General features: G+C 39.3%; 1 protein-coding gene across 1 annotated transcript in view; it reads left to right on the forward strand.

Annotated features, from left to right (window-relative positions):
• The window catches only part of ANGPT1 (angiopoietin 1), a 430887-nt gene extending 418220 nt beyond the window's left edge, over positions 1 to 12667 (forward strand). Inside the window, exon 9 of the mRNA XM_063924513.1 lies at positions 9599 to 12667. Within this exon, the coding sequence (XP_063780583.1) occupies positions 9599 to 9759 (161 nt within the window). The 3' untranslated portion in view covers positions 9760 to 12667. The remainder of the gene's footprint in view (positions 1 to 9598) is intronic.
• The last annotated feature ends 5968 nt before the right edge of the window (positions 12668 to 18635 follow it).

The following is an 18635-nucleotide window of genomic DNA, read 5'->3' on the forward strand; positions in this document are numbered from 1 at the left end:
TCAATGGTATTATTGGTCCAAGTCACTGGAAGAAAATGACAAAATCACTGGAATTATTAGTTCTAATCGATGGTATTATTGGTCCAAATCACTGGAAGAAAATGACAAAATCACTGGAATTATTTGTTCTAATCAATGGTATTATTGGTCCAAATCACTGGAAGAAAATGACAATCACAGACAAAATCACTGGAATTATTCGTTCTAATCAATGGTATTATTGGTCCAAATCACTGGAAGAAAATGGAATGGATGGATACTTGCAGTGACACAGATCTGCAAGATACAGCAATGGCCTACTTTACAACTATATACTGTTAGTCACCAAAATGCTACACTGTAATACTAGAATCTATAGAAAAGTATATATATTTTATATATCAGTACAGACAGAGCGGTGTAACTGTGACACGTGTCCTGACAAGCAGTATAGAACCTATAGAAAAGTATATATATTACTGTATATCAGTAGTAGTACAGAACGGTGTAACTGTGACACATGTGTCCTGACAAGCAGTATAGAAGCTATAGAAAAGTATATATAATATTTCTGTATATCAGTACAGAGCGGTGTAACTGTGACCCATGTGTCCTGACAAGCAGTATAGAAGCTATAGAAAAGTATATATATTATTGTATATATCAGTACAGAGCAGTGTAACTGTGACCCATATGTCCTGACAAGCAGTATAGAAGCTATAGAAAAGTATATATATTATTGTATATATCAGTACAGAGCAGTGTAACTGTGACCCATATGTCCTGACAAGCAGTATAGAAGCTATAGAAAAGTATATATATTATTGTATATATCAGTACAGAGCAGTGTAACTGTGACCCATATGTCCTGACAAGCAGTATAGAAACTATAGAAAAGTATATATATTATTGTATATATCAGTACAGAGCGGTGTAACTGTGACACGTGTCCTGACAAGCAGTATAGAAGCTATAGAAAAGTATATATATTATTGTATATATCAGTACAGAGCGGTGTAACTGTGACCCATGTGTCCTGACAAGCAGTATAGAAGCTATAGAAAAGTATATATAATATTTCTGTATATCAGTACAGAGCGGTGTAACTGTGACCCATGTGTCCTGACAAGCAGTATAGAAGCTATAGAAAAGTATATATATTATTGTATATATCAGTACAGAGCGGTGTAACTGTGACCATGTGTCCTGACAAGCAGTATAGAAGCTATAGAAAAGTATATATATTACTGTATATCAGTAGTAGTACAGAGCGGTGTAACTGTGACACATGTGTGTCCTGACAAGCAGTATAGAAGCTATAGAAAAGTATATATATTATTGTATATATCAGTACAGAGCAGTGTAACTGTGACCATGTGTCCTGACAAGCAGTATAGAAGCTGTAGAAAAGTATATATATTACTGTATATCAGTAGTAGTACAGAGCGGTGTAACTGTGACACATGTGTGTCCTGACAAGCAGTATAGAAGCTATAGAAAAGTATATATATTATTGTATATATCAGTACAGAGCAGTGTAACTGTGACCATGTGTCCTGACAAGCAGTATAGAAGCTGTAGAAAAGTATATATAATATTACTGTATATCAGTACAGAGCGGTGTAACTGTGACCCATGTGTCCTGACAAGCAGTATAGAAGCTGTAGAAAAGTATATATAATATTACTGTATATCAGTACAGAGCGGTGTAACTGTGACACATGTGTGTTCTGACAAGCAGTATAGAAGCTATAGAAAAGTATATATATTATTGTATATATCAGTACAGAGCGGTGTAACTGTGACACATGTGTCCTGACAAGCAGTATAGAAGCTATAGAAAAGTATATATATTATTGTATATATCAGTACAGAGCGGTGTAACTGTGACACGTGTCCTGACAAGCAGTATAGAAGCTATAGAAAAGTATATATATTATTGTATGTATCAGTACAGAGCGGTGTAACTGTGACACATGTGTCCTGACAAGCAGTATAGAAGCTATAGAAAAGTATATATATTATTGTATATATCAGTACAGAGCGGTGTAACTGTGACACGTGTCCTGACAAGCAGTATAGAAGCTATAGAAAAGTATATATATTATTGTATATATCAGTACAGAGCGGTGTAACTGTGACCCATATGTCCTGACAAGCAGTATAGAAGCTATAGAAAAGTATATATAATATTTCTGTATATCAGTACAGAGCGGTGTAACTGTGACCCATGTGTCCTGACAAGCAGTATAGAAGCTATAGAAAAGTATATATATTATTGTATATATCAGTACAGAGCGGTGTAACTGTGACCATGTGTCCTGACAAGCAGTATAGAAGCTATAGAAAAGTATATATATTATTGTATATATCAGTACAGAGCGGTGTAACTGTGACACATGTATGTCCTGACAAGCAGTATAGAAGCTATAGAAAAGTATATATATTATTGTATATATCAGTACAGAGCAGTGTAACTGTGACCATGTGTCCTGACAAGCAGTATAGAAGCTGTAGAAAAGTATATATATTACTGTATATCAGTAGTAGTACAGAGCGGTGTAACTGTGACACATGTGTCCTGACAAGCAGTATAGAAGCTATAGAAAAGTATATATATTATTGTATATATCAGTACAGAGCAGTGTAACTGTGACCATGTGTCCTGACAAGCAGTATAGAAGCTGTAGAAAAGTATATATAATATTACTGTATATCAGTACAGAGCGGTGTAACTGTGACCCATGTGTCCTGACAAGCAGTATAGAAGCTATAGAAAAGTATATATAATATTACTGTATATCAGTACAGAGCGGTGTAACTGTGACACATGTGTGTTCTGACAAGCAGTATAGAAGCTGTAGAAAAGTATATATATTATTGTATATATCAGTACAGAGCGGTGTAACTGTGACACGTGTCCTGACAAGCAGTATAGAAGCTATAGAAAAGTATATATATTATTGTATATATCAGTACAGAGCGGTGTAACTGTGACACATGTGTCCTGACAAGCAGTATAGAAGCTATAGAAAAGTATATATATTATTGTATATATCAGTACAGAGCGGTGTAACTGTGACCATGTGTCCTGACAAGCAGTATAGAAGCTATAGAAAAGTATATATTATTGTATATATCAGTACAGAGCGGTGTAACTGTGACCCATGTGTCCTGACAAGCAGTATAGAAGCTATAGAAAAGTATATATATTATTGTATATATCAGTACAGAGCGGTGTAACTGTGACCCACGTGTCCTGACAAGCAGTATAGAAGCTATAGAAAATAAGAAAAGTATATATATTATTGTATATATCAGTACAGAGCGGTGTAACTGTGACCATGTGTCCTGACAAGCAGTATAGAAGCTATAGAAAAGTATATATATTACTGTATATATCAGTACAGAGCGGTGTAACTGTGACCCATGTGTCCTGATAAGCAGTATAGAAGCTATAGAAAAGTATATATTATTGTATATATCAGTACAGAGCGGTGTAACTGTGACCCATGTGTCCTGACAAGCAGTATAGAAGCTATAGAAAAGTATATATAATATTACTGTATATCAGTACAGAGTGGTGTAACTGTGACACATGTGTCCTGACAAGCAGTATAGAAGCTATAGAAAAGTATATATTACTGTATATCAGTACAGAGCGGTGTAACTGTGACCCATGTGTCCTGACAAGCAGTATAGAAGCTATAGAAAAGTATTTATATTATTGTATATATCAGTACAGAGCGGTGTAACTGTGACCATGTGTCCTGACAAGCAGTATAGAAGCTATAGAAAAGTATATATATTATTGTATATATCAGTACAGAGCGGTGTAACTGTGACCCATGTGTCCTGACAAGCAGTATAGAAGCTATAGAAAAGTATTTATATTATTGTATATATCAGTACAGAGCAGTGTAACTGTGACCCATGTGTCCTGACAAGCAGTATAGAAGCTGTAGAAAAGTATATATATTACTGTATATCAGTAGTAGTACAGAGCGGTGTAACTGTGACACATGTGTTCTGACAAGCAGTATAGAAGCTATAGAAAAGTATATATATTACTGTATATCAGTACAGAGCGGTGTAACTGTGACCCATGTGTCCTGACAAGCAGTATAAAAGCTATAGAAAAGTATATATATTATTGTATATATCAGTACAGAGCAGTGTAACTGTGACACATGTGTCCTGACAAGCAGTATAGAAGCTATAGAAAAGTATTTATATTATTGTATATATCAGTACAGAGCGGTGTAACTGTGACCATGTGTCCTGACAAGCAGTATAGAAGCTATAGAAAAGTATATATAATATTACTGTATATCAGTACAGAGCGGTGTAACTGTGACCATGTGTCCTGACAAGCAGTATAGAAGCTATAGAAAAGTATATATAATATTACTGTATATCAGTACAGAACGGTGTAACTGTGACCCATGTTTCCTGACAAGCAGTATAGAAGCTATAGAAAAGTATATATAATATTACTGTATATCAGTACAGAGCGGTGTAACTGTGACCCATGTGTCCTGACAAGCAGTATAGAAGCTATAGAAAAGTATATATAATATTACTGTATATCAGTACAGAGCGGTGTAACTGTGACACGTGTCCTGACAAGCAGTATAGAAGCTATAGAAAAGTATATATATTGTATATATCTGTACAGGGGTGGTCTTCTGTTTGCCGGCGATCGGGCTCCCGGCACTCAGTATACCGGCGCCGGGAGCCCGACAGCTGGCATACCGACACTTATTTTCCCTCGTGGGGGTCCACGACCCCCATAGAGGGAGAATAAAATAGTGTGGCGCGCGTAGCGCGCCACCGTGCCCGTAGCGTGGCGAGCGCAGCGAGCCCGCAAGGGGCTCATTTGCGCTCACCAAGCTGTCGGTAAGCCGGCAGTCGGGCTCCCGGCGCCGGGATGCTGGTCGCCGGGAGCCCGACCGCCGGCCAGCCGTAGTGAACCCCTGTACAGAGCTGTGTAACTGTGACCCATGTGTGTCCTGACAAGCAGTTTAGAAGCTATAGAAAAGTATATATTATATACTGGTTGTCCCCAGTCCCCAGAATGGAGCACACTGATCAGATATTTTCAGCACACTGAGCACAGATATGGAGCGTTTTCTGGCAGAGAACGTAGATATTTGCAGCACACTGAGCACAGATTATTTGCAGCACACTGAGCACAGATATTTTCAGCACACTGAGCACAGATTACGGAGCTTTTCAGGTAGAGAACGCTGCCACTTCCTCTCCATTCAATCTCCAAAGCACGAGTGAAAATGGCGGCGACTCGCTGCTCCTTATATAGAATACGAATCTCGTGAGAATCCGACAGCGGGATAATGACGTTCGGCCTCGTTCTGGTTAACCAAGCAAGGCGGGAAGATCCGAGGCTGCCTCGGAACCGTCTAAAATGGGTGAAGTTTGGGGGGGTTCGGATCTCGAGGAAACGAACCCGCTCATCTCTAATAAAAACTAATCAGCTTCTACCTATCATTTTATAAGAAGTACACGATAAATGCTACCTCAATACTGATTGGTTGCTATGGGAAACTTCTTCACTGGCCCACTTCTCCACCCTTTTCACTGCTTGATACATTATTCCCATAATGAAATGTGCGGTATTTTATTTTTATACAGGTAGGTAAAGCAGTGGCCTACTGTACCGTCGTGCTATATATTATATACTGGTGGTCAGCAAAATTATGCACTGTCCTCCTACTATATATACTACGCACAACAACTAAAATGCACCACAGGTATGGATGGATAGTATACTTGACGACACAGAGGTAGGTAGAGCAGTGGACTACTGTACCGTACTGCTATATATTATATACTGGTGGTCAGCAAAATTCTGCACAGTCCTCCTACTATATATACTGCACACAACTAAAATGCACCACAGGTATGGATGGATAGTATACTTGACGTCACAGAGGTAGGTAGAGCAGTGGCCTACTGTACCGTACTGCTATATATTATATACTGGTGGTCAGCAAAATTATGCACTGTCCTCCTACTATATATACTGCGCACAACAACTAAAATGCACCACAGGTATAGATGGAAAGTATACTTGACGTCACAGAGGTAGGTAGAGCAGTGGCCTACTGTACCGTACTGATATAATACTGATGGTCACTGGTCAGCAAAACTCTGCACTGTCCTACTACTATATAATACTGGTGGTCCCCAGTCCCCACAATAAAGCACACTGAGCACAGATATTTGCAGCACACTGAGCACAGATATGGAGCGTTTTTCAGGCAGAGAACGTAGATATTTTCAGCACACTGAACACAACTGAGAGAATGCTGCACGTCCTCTCCCTATCATCTCCAATGCACGAGTGAAAAATGTCAGCGACGCGCAGCTCCTTATATAGAATACGAATCTCGCGAGAATACGACAACGGGATGATGACGTTCGGGCGCGCTCGGGTTAACCAAGCAAGGCGGGAAGATCCGAGGCTGCCTCGGAACCGTGTAAAATGGGTGAAGTTCGGGGGGTTCGGATCTCGAGGAACCGAATCCGCTCTTCTCTAATAAAAACTAATCAGCTTCTACCTATCATTTTATAAGAAGTACACGATAAATGCTACCTCAATGCTGATTGGTTGTTATGGGAAACTTCTTCACTGGCCCACTTCTCCACCCTTTTCACTGCTTGATACATCATTCCCATAATGAAATGTGTGGTATTTTATTTTTATACAGTATATAGTATTTTAAATATTAATTTGGTGTTATACAGTAGTGGCACATCCATATTCCATTTTGTAACAATTCCATAAAGTGTATAATCTTTTTAGTAGGGTTTTTTAGTCACTCTAAACCAATTTTTTTAACTTTTCCATTTACGTGGAAATGGAAATATTTCGAGATAAGCGTGTAAATATTCAATTTATTATAAGAAGCCATTAACAAAACTGAATCAAGAAATCTCTTAATATGTCTTAAAGAATCTGTCAACTCGACTGCACAATGCACAAGATGTGAGCCCCTCATTAGCTGCTCCCATTCCCGGTTACAGGAGGTTTTTTTTTTTTGCTTCACTTTGATATATCTCCCTCCATTATAGTACAAGACTTCATTTCAACCTTTAAACCTTCAAGCCACCTCTTCAGGAAAGCTTATACAGTTTCTCTGCAAACTTCATAAGTCCCCCCCCCCAGGTGTGGTTCATCAAATCGACAGTATCTAGGTCGACAATGTTTAGGTCGACCACTATAGGTCGACAGTCACTAGGTCGACATGGATGGAAGGTCGACAGGGTTTCTAGTTCGACATGTGCTAGGTCGACAGGTCTAAAGGTCGACATGAGGATTTTTTTTTTTTGGGGGTGTCGTTTTCTTCGTAGAGTGACCGGGATCCCAAATTAGTGCACCGCGTCCCCACGCATGGCTCACTTCGCTCGCCATGCTTCGGGCATGGTGCCTTCGCTCCGCTACCGCTTCGCTCGGCGCAGATTACCGTTCCAATCGTAGTCCACGTGGATCGTTAAGTATGAAAAAATAAAAAAAATAAAAAAAATTGAAAAACTCATGTCGACCTTTAGTCCTGTCGACCTAGCACATGTCGACCTAGAAACCCTGTCGACCTTCCATCCATGTCGACCTAGTGACTGTCGACCTATAGTGGTCGACCTAACATTGTCGACCTAGATACTGTCGATCTTCAGACCGGATCCCCCCCCACACACTTTCACCACCACTTTGCTGTTCTAAAGCTCATGCTTTATTCTCTTTTTAATACTCATCCTGCTCCAAAACCAAAACTGATGTGTGACCAGACCATATATCCCACTGAAAAGTTTAGACCAATGTAATGTAAGTGCACCAGTGTGCAATCTCTGTCATTAAGTTTCATGTATTTATTAGTTTCCTATTGACTGAAAAGTTTGTGAGCCCTTTGTCATTTTGTCAGCCCAGTGCTGCAGTGAATGCTACTGCTCTATATACAGTAAATCATTATTATTTCTTCTTCTTCCTCTTCTTCTTCCCTTTCTTTTTCTTCCTCTTATTCTCCTCATTCCTCCTCTTCTTTTTCTTCTACTTCCTCCTCTTCTTCTTCTTCCACTTTTACTTCCTCTTTCTCTTCTTCTTCCTCTTCTTCTTCCTCTTCTACTTCCTCCTCTTCTTCTTCTTCTTCTACTTCATCTTTCTCTTCTTCTTCCTCTTCTACTTCCTCCTCTTCTTCTTATTCCACTTCTACTTCCTATTTCTCTTCTTCTTTCTCTTCTTCTTCCACTTCTATTTCCTCCTCTTCTTCTTCTTCCACTTCTACTTCCTCTTTCTCTTCTTCTTCCTCTTCTACTTCCGCCTCTTCTTCTTCTTCCACTTCTACTTCCTCTTTCTCTTCTTCTTCCACTTCTACTTCCTCTTTCTCTTCTTCTTTCTCTTCTTCTTCCTCTTCTACTTCCTCCTCTTCTTCTTCTTCCACTTCCTCTTTCTCTTCTTCTTCCACTTCTACTTCCTCCTCTTCTTTTTATTATTCTTCTTTCTCTTCTTCTTCCACTTCTACTTCCTCTTTCTCTTCTTCTTTATTTTCTTCTTCCTCTTCTACTTCCTCCTCTTCTTCTTCTTCCACTTCTACTTCCTCTTTCTCTTCTTCTTTCTCTTCTTCTTCCACTTCTACTTCCTCTTCTTCTTTCTATTCTTCTTCTTTCTCTTCTTCTTCCTCTTCTACTTCCTCTTCTTCTTTTTCTTCTCCCTGACACCCAAAATTTTGGGAGCATGACTGGGATACTGACACCTTTGCTTTCTGATGTTTTAATGTACACAAACTTTGTTTCATGCTAGTGAAAACTATTACAAATATTGTATAAAATTATCTTCAGGCTGGCTGTGTGTATAAGGTTTATATAAAACATAAATGCATTTCGTGTTTAGATATCTCACTATGATATGCAAATATTTCAAATATGGAAGAATCTGAAATCCAAAATACGTCTGTTCCCAAGCATTTCTGATATTGGAAAACCAAGCTGTAATAATATAAATAATAATGGTAATATTAATAATGGTCTACCCACAGAGCTCATCAATCAGTAAAAGAGACATTGTTTTGCTGTTTTGTCTCATAGGGAGGAATTCAATTAAATGCAATATTGAAAAGAGTGTCCGGAGCGATTCAATTAGCCGCATTGTGCTTGGTTCTTAAGGTCGGATATATAGTTTGCCACACCTAAAAGATGCCTTTAATTTGTAAATGGCATTCTCCAACTTAAGTGTCAGGCATGATGCTATTAGTGCGGGCTGTATGCCCACAACTCACATCGTGGCACTAATTTTGTATGATTTCTGCTCGCACCTCAGGAGAGTACAAGCAGAAATCTTCTAGTCTTGAGTTTACAGTACAGCTAATTGAATAGCTCCAGGCACTCATTACCGGTGTTATTCGATAGTGCGTTTAATTGGATTCCCCCCCATAATGACCTGGAGAGTACTCTGAAACTGTCACTCTTACTAATTTGTGATGGTCCGATCACAGTGCAAATGCTGGGAGGGCACATCCTTCTGGTTTAGGTAGTTAAAATTTGAAGTTAGAGGGCCTTTATCTCAAGCCTGTATTCAACTGATTCAAGATTGTGTTTCTACTTCTAGGTTGGTGGTTTGATGCCTGTGGTCCATCTAATCTTAACGGGATGTTTTACAATGCTGGTCAGAATCATGGAAAACTGAATGGGATAAAGTGGCACTATTTCAAAGGCCCCAGTTACTCATTGCGCTCAACAACGATGATGATTCGACCTTCAGACTTCTAATTCAGGAGCTGGACACTGGAATACTATAACTTGTGGGACGTGTTCTTCATTTCCATTGCTGAAGGAAGGACTTACAGCATGTCCAGCGAGACTGGAATTACAGGAAGATTTGTTGAACACAGTTTGAGGAATTCGTCTAGGCAATGTGGTGTCAAAACTGGAGCTACTGGGTTTTCAGCAAAGACTCTAAAATTGGTCCAAGCATTATGGATGTGTTCTTGATCACCTCACCAATGGACTTGCCATCCGAAACTGCATATAACTTAATGGTGTGGAAGATTGGGTTGATGAGAAATGTCATAGATAGGCACATACAGCACGAAAATTCTCAAAAATTAAAAAGACCGGGAGAACAAGAAACTTTTTACGTGAGTTCACATATAGACCATTCTGGATGACTTTATCAATATATTTTTCTACGGATTACTTCAGCGGACTGTCTTCGTCAGCTTTAAATGTAGCTAAGCATTTAATGGTTTAATATCATTTCAAAATTTCAATGTGAAATTGTTTTGTTGGGTGTTATGTTATGAATTTCTAATGTTTAGTTCAGATATGTCAACCAGAAAAAAAATACAGATAGGAGAAATTGCAAGATTGAAGCTTATCAGTTCGTTAGGAACCAGTGATATCATTGAGGCACATTGGAGGTACCACCGGTTCTCATTGGTAAGATGAATGCTTCAGCCAACAAAATTGCCGTCTTCACTGTGTGGAGGCATCTGGTACTGTTTAATGCAAAACCTTCAACCCTGCAACTCGAGCATTTAAACATAGTGGGAGAAATAAAATGTAGAGAGATAAAGTAACAACCAATCAGGTCCTAACTTCCATGTTACAGGCTGTGCTTGAAAAATGATAGGAGCTGATTGGTTGGTACTTTATCTCTTTTCATCTCTCTCCAGGGCTTGATACATCTTGCCCTAAGTAACAACCAAAACAGTGTAATATTGCTATAGTTTACATTTATGTATTTTTTTCAATTCACAAAATTTTGTTATATGAGATTCTCTGCAAAAATATTAAACACAGATTTAAAAAAAAAAAAAACTATATCAACCAATTCTTAGAACATTGGCAGGGTTATAGTACAGGCAAACGTTAAAATGGTAACGCAAAGAAATATTGTTGTAAATAATTTTTTTGTATTACACTTTATTTTTTTCATAGCTTGGTTTGTATGCAATAATACGCCTTAGTATACGTGCATGGAGTATGGCTGCACAAACTATATTTTATGCATATTTTAGGTACAGAGAACTATGAAGAAAATGTGACATACTTAAGTCAAATAACTAAGTTTTCTCAAAGTATAAAAATATTGCATAAATGAAACACACATTATTCAAGGTGTTATTCTTATACCATATGATAAATGAAGGTGTGTTTTTTGTGGAAAGCAAAGTTCAGGTTTTATTATACAGAAATCGGTTACTAACAATGTTCTGAAAATCAGAAATTAAAAAACAAAATAGGTAACAATGTCCTACAGAAGATAGTAACCCTAACCATAAGCCGCCAATTATAATACCAACAGCGGCATTCCCAATCGATGCCCAGGATCCTAACATCTAATTAGGTACTATACTATACCTAATCCCCAAACCCACTAACCCTAACTTCCTTTTTTGTAGCCTGATTATAACACTCCCCCTCCCCCCACAACCTAACCCTAACCCTCCCCGGTGGTGCCTAACCGACCGTTCTCGCAGGCCTTACCGTAAATCCCCCTCCCCGCAGCCTAGCCCTAATGCCCCCCCCCCCCGCAGACTAATACTCTCCCCCACAACGTACCTCTCCGCAGGCCTTGCAAATCCTCATTCGGGATCCTGCCGTTCAATGTGAATATTAGCATATTGAAAGCATGATGCTCCAAACTATGGAAAAAATAAATATTCCCAAATGTTACATAATAGATCCCATACCTGGTAATGGTATTCATTAAACAAATATATATCTGGGCTCTGGGGAATTCCAGAACCATCAAGCCCCAAACAATGACTTAAAAAAGAAGGATATGTAATAAGCATATGGAACAGGAGGGTCTGCAAGGCACATTGGTGTTCAGAACGTGTTCTGTTTTTTGGGGGTACAGTGTATTCGTCTGCAGGTACAGATGAATATATGGTTTTAATAGGGATCAGTGGTCCTTACTGCTGTTCTAAATGTGTATTACATGCACTCATGTGATGGGCATACAGTATTTAAGAGCACGGTAACGTGTATTAAAGTATACACTAGTGTAGTGTATGAAAGTAATGCTTCATTTTATTTAACATCCAGGACCACTGCAAGAAATAAAAAAAAATTGTGGGACAATTGAATAAGCCACTGTGGTCATGATGGGCCGTTCCAGAATGGAACACCGTGACCAGTAATATCATTAGTTTTTCCTTGCGCCCCATAGATGTGCCAGAAAAATAGCAATGTTACAGGTGCACGTTATGCCCGATAAGTGCGCACGAGATCATGGCAACTGTTCCGGAGGCACTTTGCACCCATCACGCTGAACTGAATCCCCCCCATAGAATCTATTTTCATTACACATCTTGGGGCAGATGTATTAACCTGGAGAAGGCATAAGGAAGTGATAAACCAGTGATATGTGCAAGGTGCAGTGGAGTAAGTTCGTCCCAGTTGCCCGAAGGCAAGATAAATATTGGTGCCCCCCCCCATATTTCCTATATTAAGATAAATAAATGTGTGTGTGTGTGTGTGTGTGTGTGTGTGTGTGTGTGTGTGTGTGTGTGTGTGGAGTGTTCTGAAAAAAATGTATATACTGTATTTATACATTTAATTGTCTTTTATTTTAAATCACACAATTATTATCAGTCATACCCAGGATTAGAACCCATGACCTGTTACACTGACAGCAGACACTTTACTGATGGAGCTATTTGCTTCTGTACAGGAAGCATGAGAATTCTAACTATATGAAGTTACGTGTAATTGTCAGAGAAGTATCTTCATGTAGTTAAAATTCTCATATTTCCTATACAGGAACAAACAGCGTCATCAGTAAGGTGTCTGCTTCCAGTGTAATAGGTTGTGGTTTCTAATCCTGGGTGTGACACTTGTAAAATGTGTATATTCAGTATAATAAAGTGGGTGTGATTTGTAAGGTGCAGGGATTAGTGAGGAAGTCGGCCACTGAAAAGACAGCGACAGATATCAATTAACTTAATTCAATGGTGTCACAGAATGGGAGGCGAGGTGCCCCCCTTCAGAGCAGGAGCCCGGCGGCAGATGACTCCGTTGCCTCCCAGAGTTCTGCCTCTGGCAAGGTGATAAACGTACCAGCCAATCAGCTCCAATATGTAAATTAACAGTTAGGAGCTGATTGGCTGGAGCATTTATCACCTTGCGCTTATCACTGGTTTATCACTTCCTTATGCCTTCTCCAGGTTAATACATCTGCCCCACTATTCCAAGCGCATGAGGATCCTGAATTCTAGCATTAGAGGTTTATAGCGGTAAAAAGCGGGACTGTCTTGCAGAATACAAATGACACATACAGTAGAAGCCCATTCACAGGGAACATACGTGTGCATTTCTTTACTTGGTACCGTACAGTGTAAATCTACTGAGGGAATCTGTCCATTTCTCTGTGTTGCTCGCATTGTGACTGCGTCACAACATACAATTGTTACATTGATTGCAATCTTTACATTCTTATTTTGTAAAAAAAAAAAGCTTCCATTTAGCAAATAAATACAGGTTGCACATATACAGTTATGGTCGTATTCAGTTTTATTTCCCATTGATTTGCATTTTATTTTTGTAACATGGTAAGTTTCATTTAAAAGTGTTTTTATGCTTTGTGCCAAACTTGTGCTGTGACCTCTGACAACCAGTCAGGTGATTGCTTCCTTTTGAAGAACTTAACATAAACATGGCAAGGTATCCGGATGATAGGTCAACAGTCTCTAGTTAGACAGTCAGTAGGTCGACACCATATGGTCAACACAGAAAACGACATCCCAAAAACTTTTGACAAACTTGTACGGCCTTTTATGTGTTGACTATTTCCAAGTTGACCTTTTGACCGTGTCTACCTAATACATGTACACCATATGGGGTTCAGTTATTGACTATCTAATTACTGTAGAACTTCTATACTTCAGACGCTTGACAGTTAGGGACTGTTTGGTTGTTATGGGTTACATCACAGTGGTGCCCACAAGTATAACACATTACGAGGTGTTCAGGAGTCAGGAGAACTTCAGGGCAACACAGATCTATGGACCACCCATGCTTGGTTGGAGAGGGGAGCTGAACGACTGCCTGTGCACTGCTCCATCCGCACTCTGTTACCAAAAATGACTTTAATAAATGATCAGGCTCCTTGATGGGGGGCACTAGAACGGTTCGGTGGGAGCTTTTGAATTTAACTTAAACAACTGCTTTAAGAAAATAACCATCTGTTTCTACTTCCCCTACGGACAATGCTGTTTAGCTTTCTTCATAAGATTGTAGCTGATAGGTTGTTGCCGAGTCCTTTAATCCCCTAATTTAATCGTAAAGTAGGGATTCTTTATTTAACCAAAATATTTCAGACCATTACAGTAGGGCTATCTTGATGAAGTGTCTTCTCAAGTGTCATGGTGCGCATAGGATAGTCCTGTTTGGTGCCACTAGGAATTATTATCGTGGAATGAAATCCTTGATAGATATCATACTCTAATCGTGGGGATTAACTGTACTGGCAAGAACAGGTTCCTAGAATTGTTTTACTGCGTTTGGCGCCCATAAGAATGCAGGACTGGGGCTTATAAAGGCTAAAAAATCCTCAATGTCGTGAGATTGGAGCGGTTTTCTGTTTACAAAAATGTATCTAAGGTCACCTCTCTGGTTATTTATATCTCCACTAAATTGTTTCACTTCTGATTTCAGCCATATTAAAAATCTCTGAGATGGTTTATAGTTTTATAGTGTGCCCTATGTAACTAGTAAAGTAAGACGCTCAATAAAGTGCTGTGGGTTTGGGGATTTATAAAGGAGTGCCCTACAAGGAGCAGGTTTAACGCTACCTACATGTTCTTAGAATATTGTTTGTTCACCACTTGGGGTAAAATTTGATTGATTGTTTTTCACTGTGAGAAGCCCCAGAGGTTTTGAAGAGGAGTGTTCATACAGAGGGCAGCACAGGGGCGTATCCAAAACTTTGTGGGTCCCGTTGCAACATTTTGAAGGGGCCCTTGCCCCAATGCTTCTAGAGAGACGGCTCTCTCCATATCAGTAGTCCATTTTATGCCCCATAGTAGTGCACTAGTTCATATTATATCACACAGTGCCTCCGTTCATTTTATGCCACAATGTAGTGCCCCAGTTCATATCATGCCACAATGTAGTGCCCCAGTTCACAGTATGCCGCATTGTAATGCTGCCGGTACACATTACAGATGTGTCCTCATGCATCTTTGCCACAGTCACGCCAAACAACCCCTCTTGTTACGCTAGGTGATGTGAGAGACTGCTAGCGTTAGGCGTCTTTTTTGCAATGTTTTTGGTCGAAAATGCAGGTAGGGAGGGTTAGGGTGTTGGGGATTAGGGTTGGGGATGCCGCTGTCGGTATTCTGACCGCTGGCATCCCAAGAGCCGGGATGCCGATATCATCCTCTTATACTGCTTCCAGAACATATTATGCCACCTTGTACTGCTCCAAGTACATATTATGCCACATTGTACTGCCTCCAGAACATATTATGCCACATTGTACTGCCTCCAGAACATATTATGCCACTTTATACTGCTCCAAGGACATATTATGCCACATTGTACTGCCTCCAGTACATATTATGCCACATTGTTCTGCCTCCAGTACATATTATGCCACTTTATACTGCTCCAAGTACATATTATGCCACATTGTACTGCTCCAAGTACATATTATGCCACATTGTTCTGCCTCCAGTTCATATTATGCCACATTGTTCTGCCTCCAGTACATATTATGCCACATTGTTCTGCCTCCAGTACATATTATGCCACATTGTTCTGCCTCCAGTACATATTATGCTACATTGTACTGCCTCCAGTACATATTATGCCACATTGTTCTGCCTCCAGTACATATTATGCCACATTGTTCTGCCTCCAGTACATATTATGCCACATTGTACTGCCTCCAGTACATATTATGCCACATTGTTCTGCCTCCAGTACATATTATGCCACATTGTTCTGCCTCCAGTACATATTATGCCACATTGTGCTGCATCCAGTACATATTATACCACATTGTGCTGCATCCAGTACATATTATGCCACATTGTACTGCTCCAAGTACATATTATGCCACATTGTGCTGCATCCAGTACATAGGATGCCACTTTATACTGCTCCAAGTACATATTATGCCACATTGTACTGCTCCAAGTACATATTATGTCAGTGTACTGCCTCCAGTACATATTATGCTACATTGTACTGCCTCCAGTGCATATTATGCCACCTTGTTACTGTCTTCAGTACATATTATGCTACATTGTTCTGCCTTCAGCACATATTATACTACAGTGCACTGCCTCCAGTACATATTATCCCACCTTGTTACTGTCTCCAGTACATATTATGCTACATTGTACTGCCTCCAGTACATATTATGCTACATTGTACTGCCTCCAGTACATATTATGCTACATTGTACTGCCTCCAGTACATATTATGCTACATTGTACTACCTCCAGTACATATTATGCCACCTTGTTACTGTCTTCAGTACATATTATGCTACATTGTACTGCCTCCAGTACATATTATGCTACATTGTACTGCATCCAGTACATATTATGTCACATTGTACTGCCTCCAGTACATAATATGCTACATTGTACTGACTCTAGTACATATTATGCCAAATTGTACTGCCTCTAGTACATATTATGCCACATTGTACTGCTTCCAGTACATATTATGCTACATTGTACCGCCTACAGTACATATTATACTACACTGTACCGCCTCTAGTACATATTATGCTACATTGTACTGCCTCCAGTGCATATTATGCCACCTTGTTACTGTCTTCAGTACATATTATGCTACATTGTTCTGCCTTCAGCACATATTATACTACAGTGCACTGCCTCCAGTACATATTATCCCACCTTGTTACTGTCTCCAGTACATATTATGCTACATTGTACTGCCTCCAGTACATATTATGCTACATTGTACTGCCTCCAGTACATATTATGCTACATTGTACTGCCTCCAGTACATATTATGCTACATTGTACTGCATCCAGTACATATTATGTCACATTGTACTGCCTCCAGTACATAATATGCTACATTGTACTGACTCTAGTACATATTATGCCAAATTGTACTGCCTCTAGTACATATTATGCCACATTGTACTGCTTCCAGTACATATTATGCCACATTGTACTGCTCCAAGTACATATTATGTCAGTGTACTGCCTCCAGTACATATTATGCTACATTGTACTGCCTCCAGTGCATATTATGCCACCTTGTTACTGTCTTCAGTACATATTATGCTACATTGTTCTGCCTTCAGCACATATTATACTACAGTGCACTGCCTCCAGTACATATTATCCCACCTTGTTACTGTCTCCAGTACATATTATGCTACATTGTACTGCCTCCAGTACATATTATGCTACATTGTACTGCCTCCAGTACATATTATGCTACATTGTACTGCCTCCAGTACATATTATGCTACATTGTACTACCTCCAGTACATATTATGCCACCTTGTTACTGTCTTCAGTACATATTATGCTACATTGTACTGCCTCCAGTACATATTATGCTACATTGTACTGCATCCAGTACATATTATGTCACATTGTACTGCCTCCAGTACATAATATGCTACATTGTACTGACTCTAGTACATATTATGCCAAATTGTACTGCCTCTAGTACATATTATGCCACATTGTACTGCTTCCAGTACATATTATGCTACATTGTACCGCCTACAGTACATATTATACTACACTGTACCGCCTCTAGTACATATTATGCTACATTGTACTGCCTCCAGTACATATTATGCTACATTGTACTGCCTCCAGTACATATTATGCCACCTTGTTACTGTCTTCAGTACATATGATATTATGCTATATTGTACTGCCTCCAGTACATATTATGCTACATTGTACTGCCTCCAGTACATATTATGTCACATTGTACTGCCTCCAGTACATATTATGCTACATTGTACTGCCTCTAGTTCATATTATGCCACATTGTACTGCCTCCAGTACATATTATGCTACACTGTACCACCTCCAGTACATTTTATGCCACCTTGTTACTGTATTCAGTACATATGATGCTACATTGTATTGCCTCCAGTACATTTTATGCCACCTTGTTACTGTCTTCAGTACATATTATGCCACATTGTGCTGCCTCCAGTACATATTATGTCACATTGCACTGCCCCCAGTACATATTATACTACATTGTACTGCCTCCAGTACATATTATGCTACATTGTACTGCCTCCAGTACATAGGCTACATTGTACTGCCTCCAGTACATATTATGCCACATTGTACTGCTTCCAGTACATATTATGCTACATTGTACCGCCTACAGTACATATTATACTACACTGTACCGCCTCTAGTACATATTATGCTACATTGTACTGCCTCCAGTACATATTATGCTACATTGTACTGCCTCCAGTACATATTATGCCACCTTGTTACTGTCTTCAGTACATATGATATTATGCTATATTGTACTGCCTCTAGTACATATTATGCCAAATTGTACTGCCTCTAGTACATATTAGGCTACATTGAACTGCCTCCGGTACATATTAGGCTACATTGTACTGCCTCCAGTACATATTAGGCTACATTGAACTGCCTCCAGTA

The sequence above is a fragment of the Pseudophryne corroboree genome, chromosome 5 (genome assembly GCF_028390025.1).
Source record: "Pseudophryne corroboree isolate aPseCor3 chromosome 5, aPseCor3.hap2, whole genome shotgun sequence".
NCBI lineage: Eukaryota > Metazoa > Chordata > Amphibia > Anura > Myobatrachidae > Pseudophryne > Pseudophryne corroboree.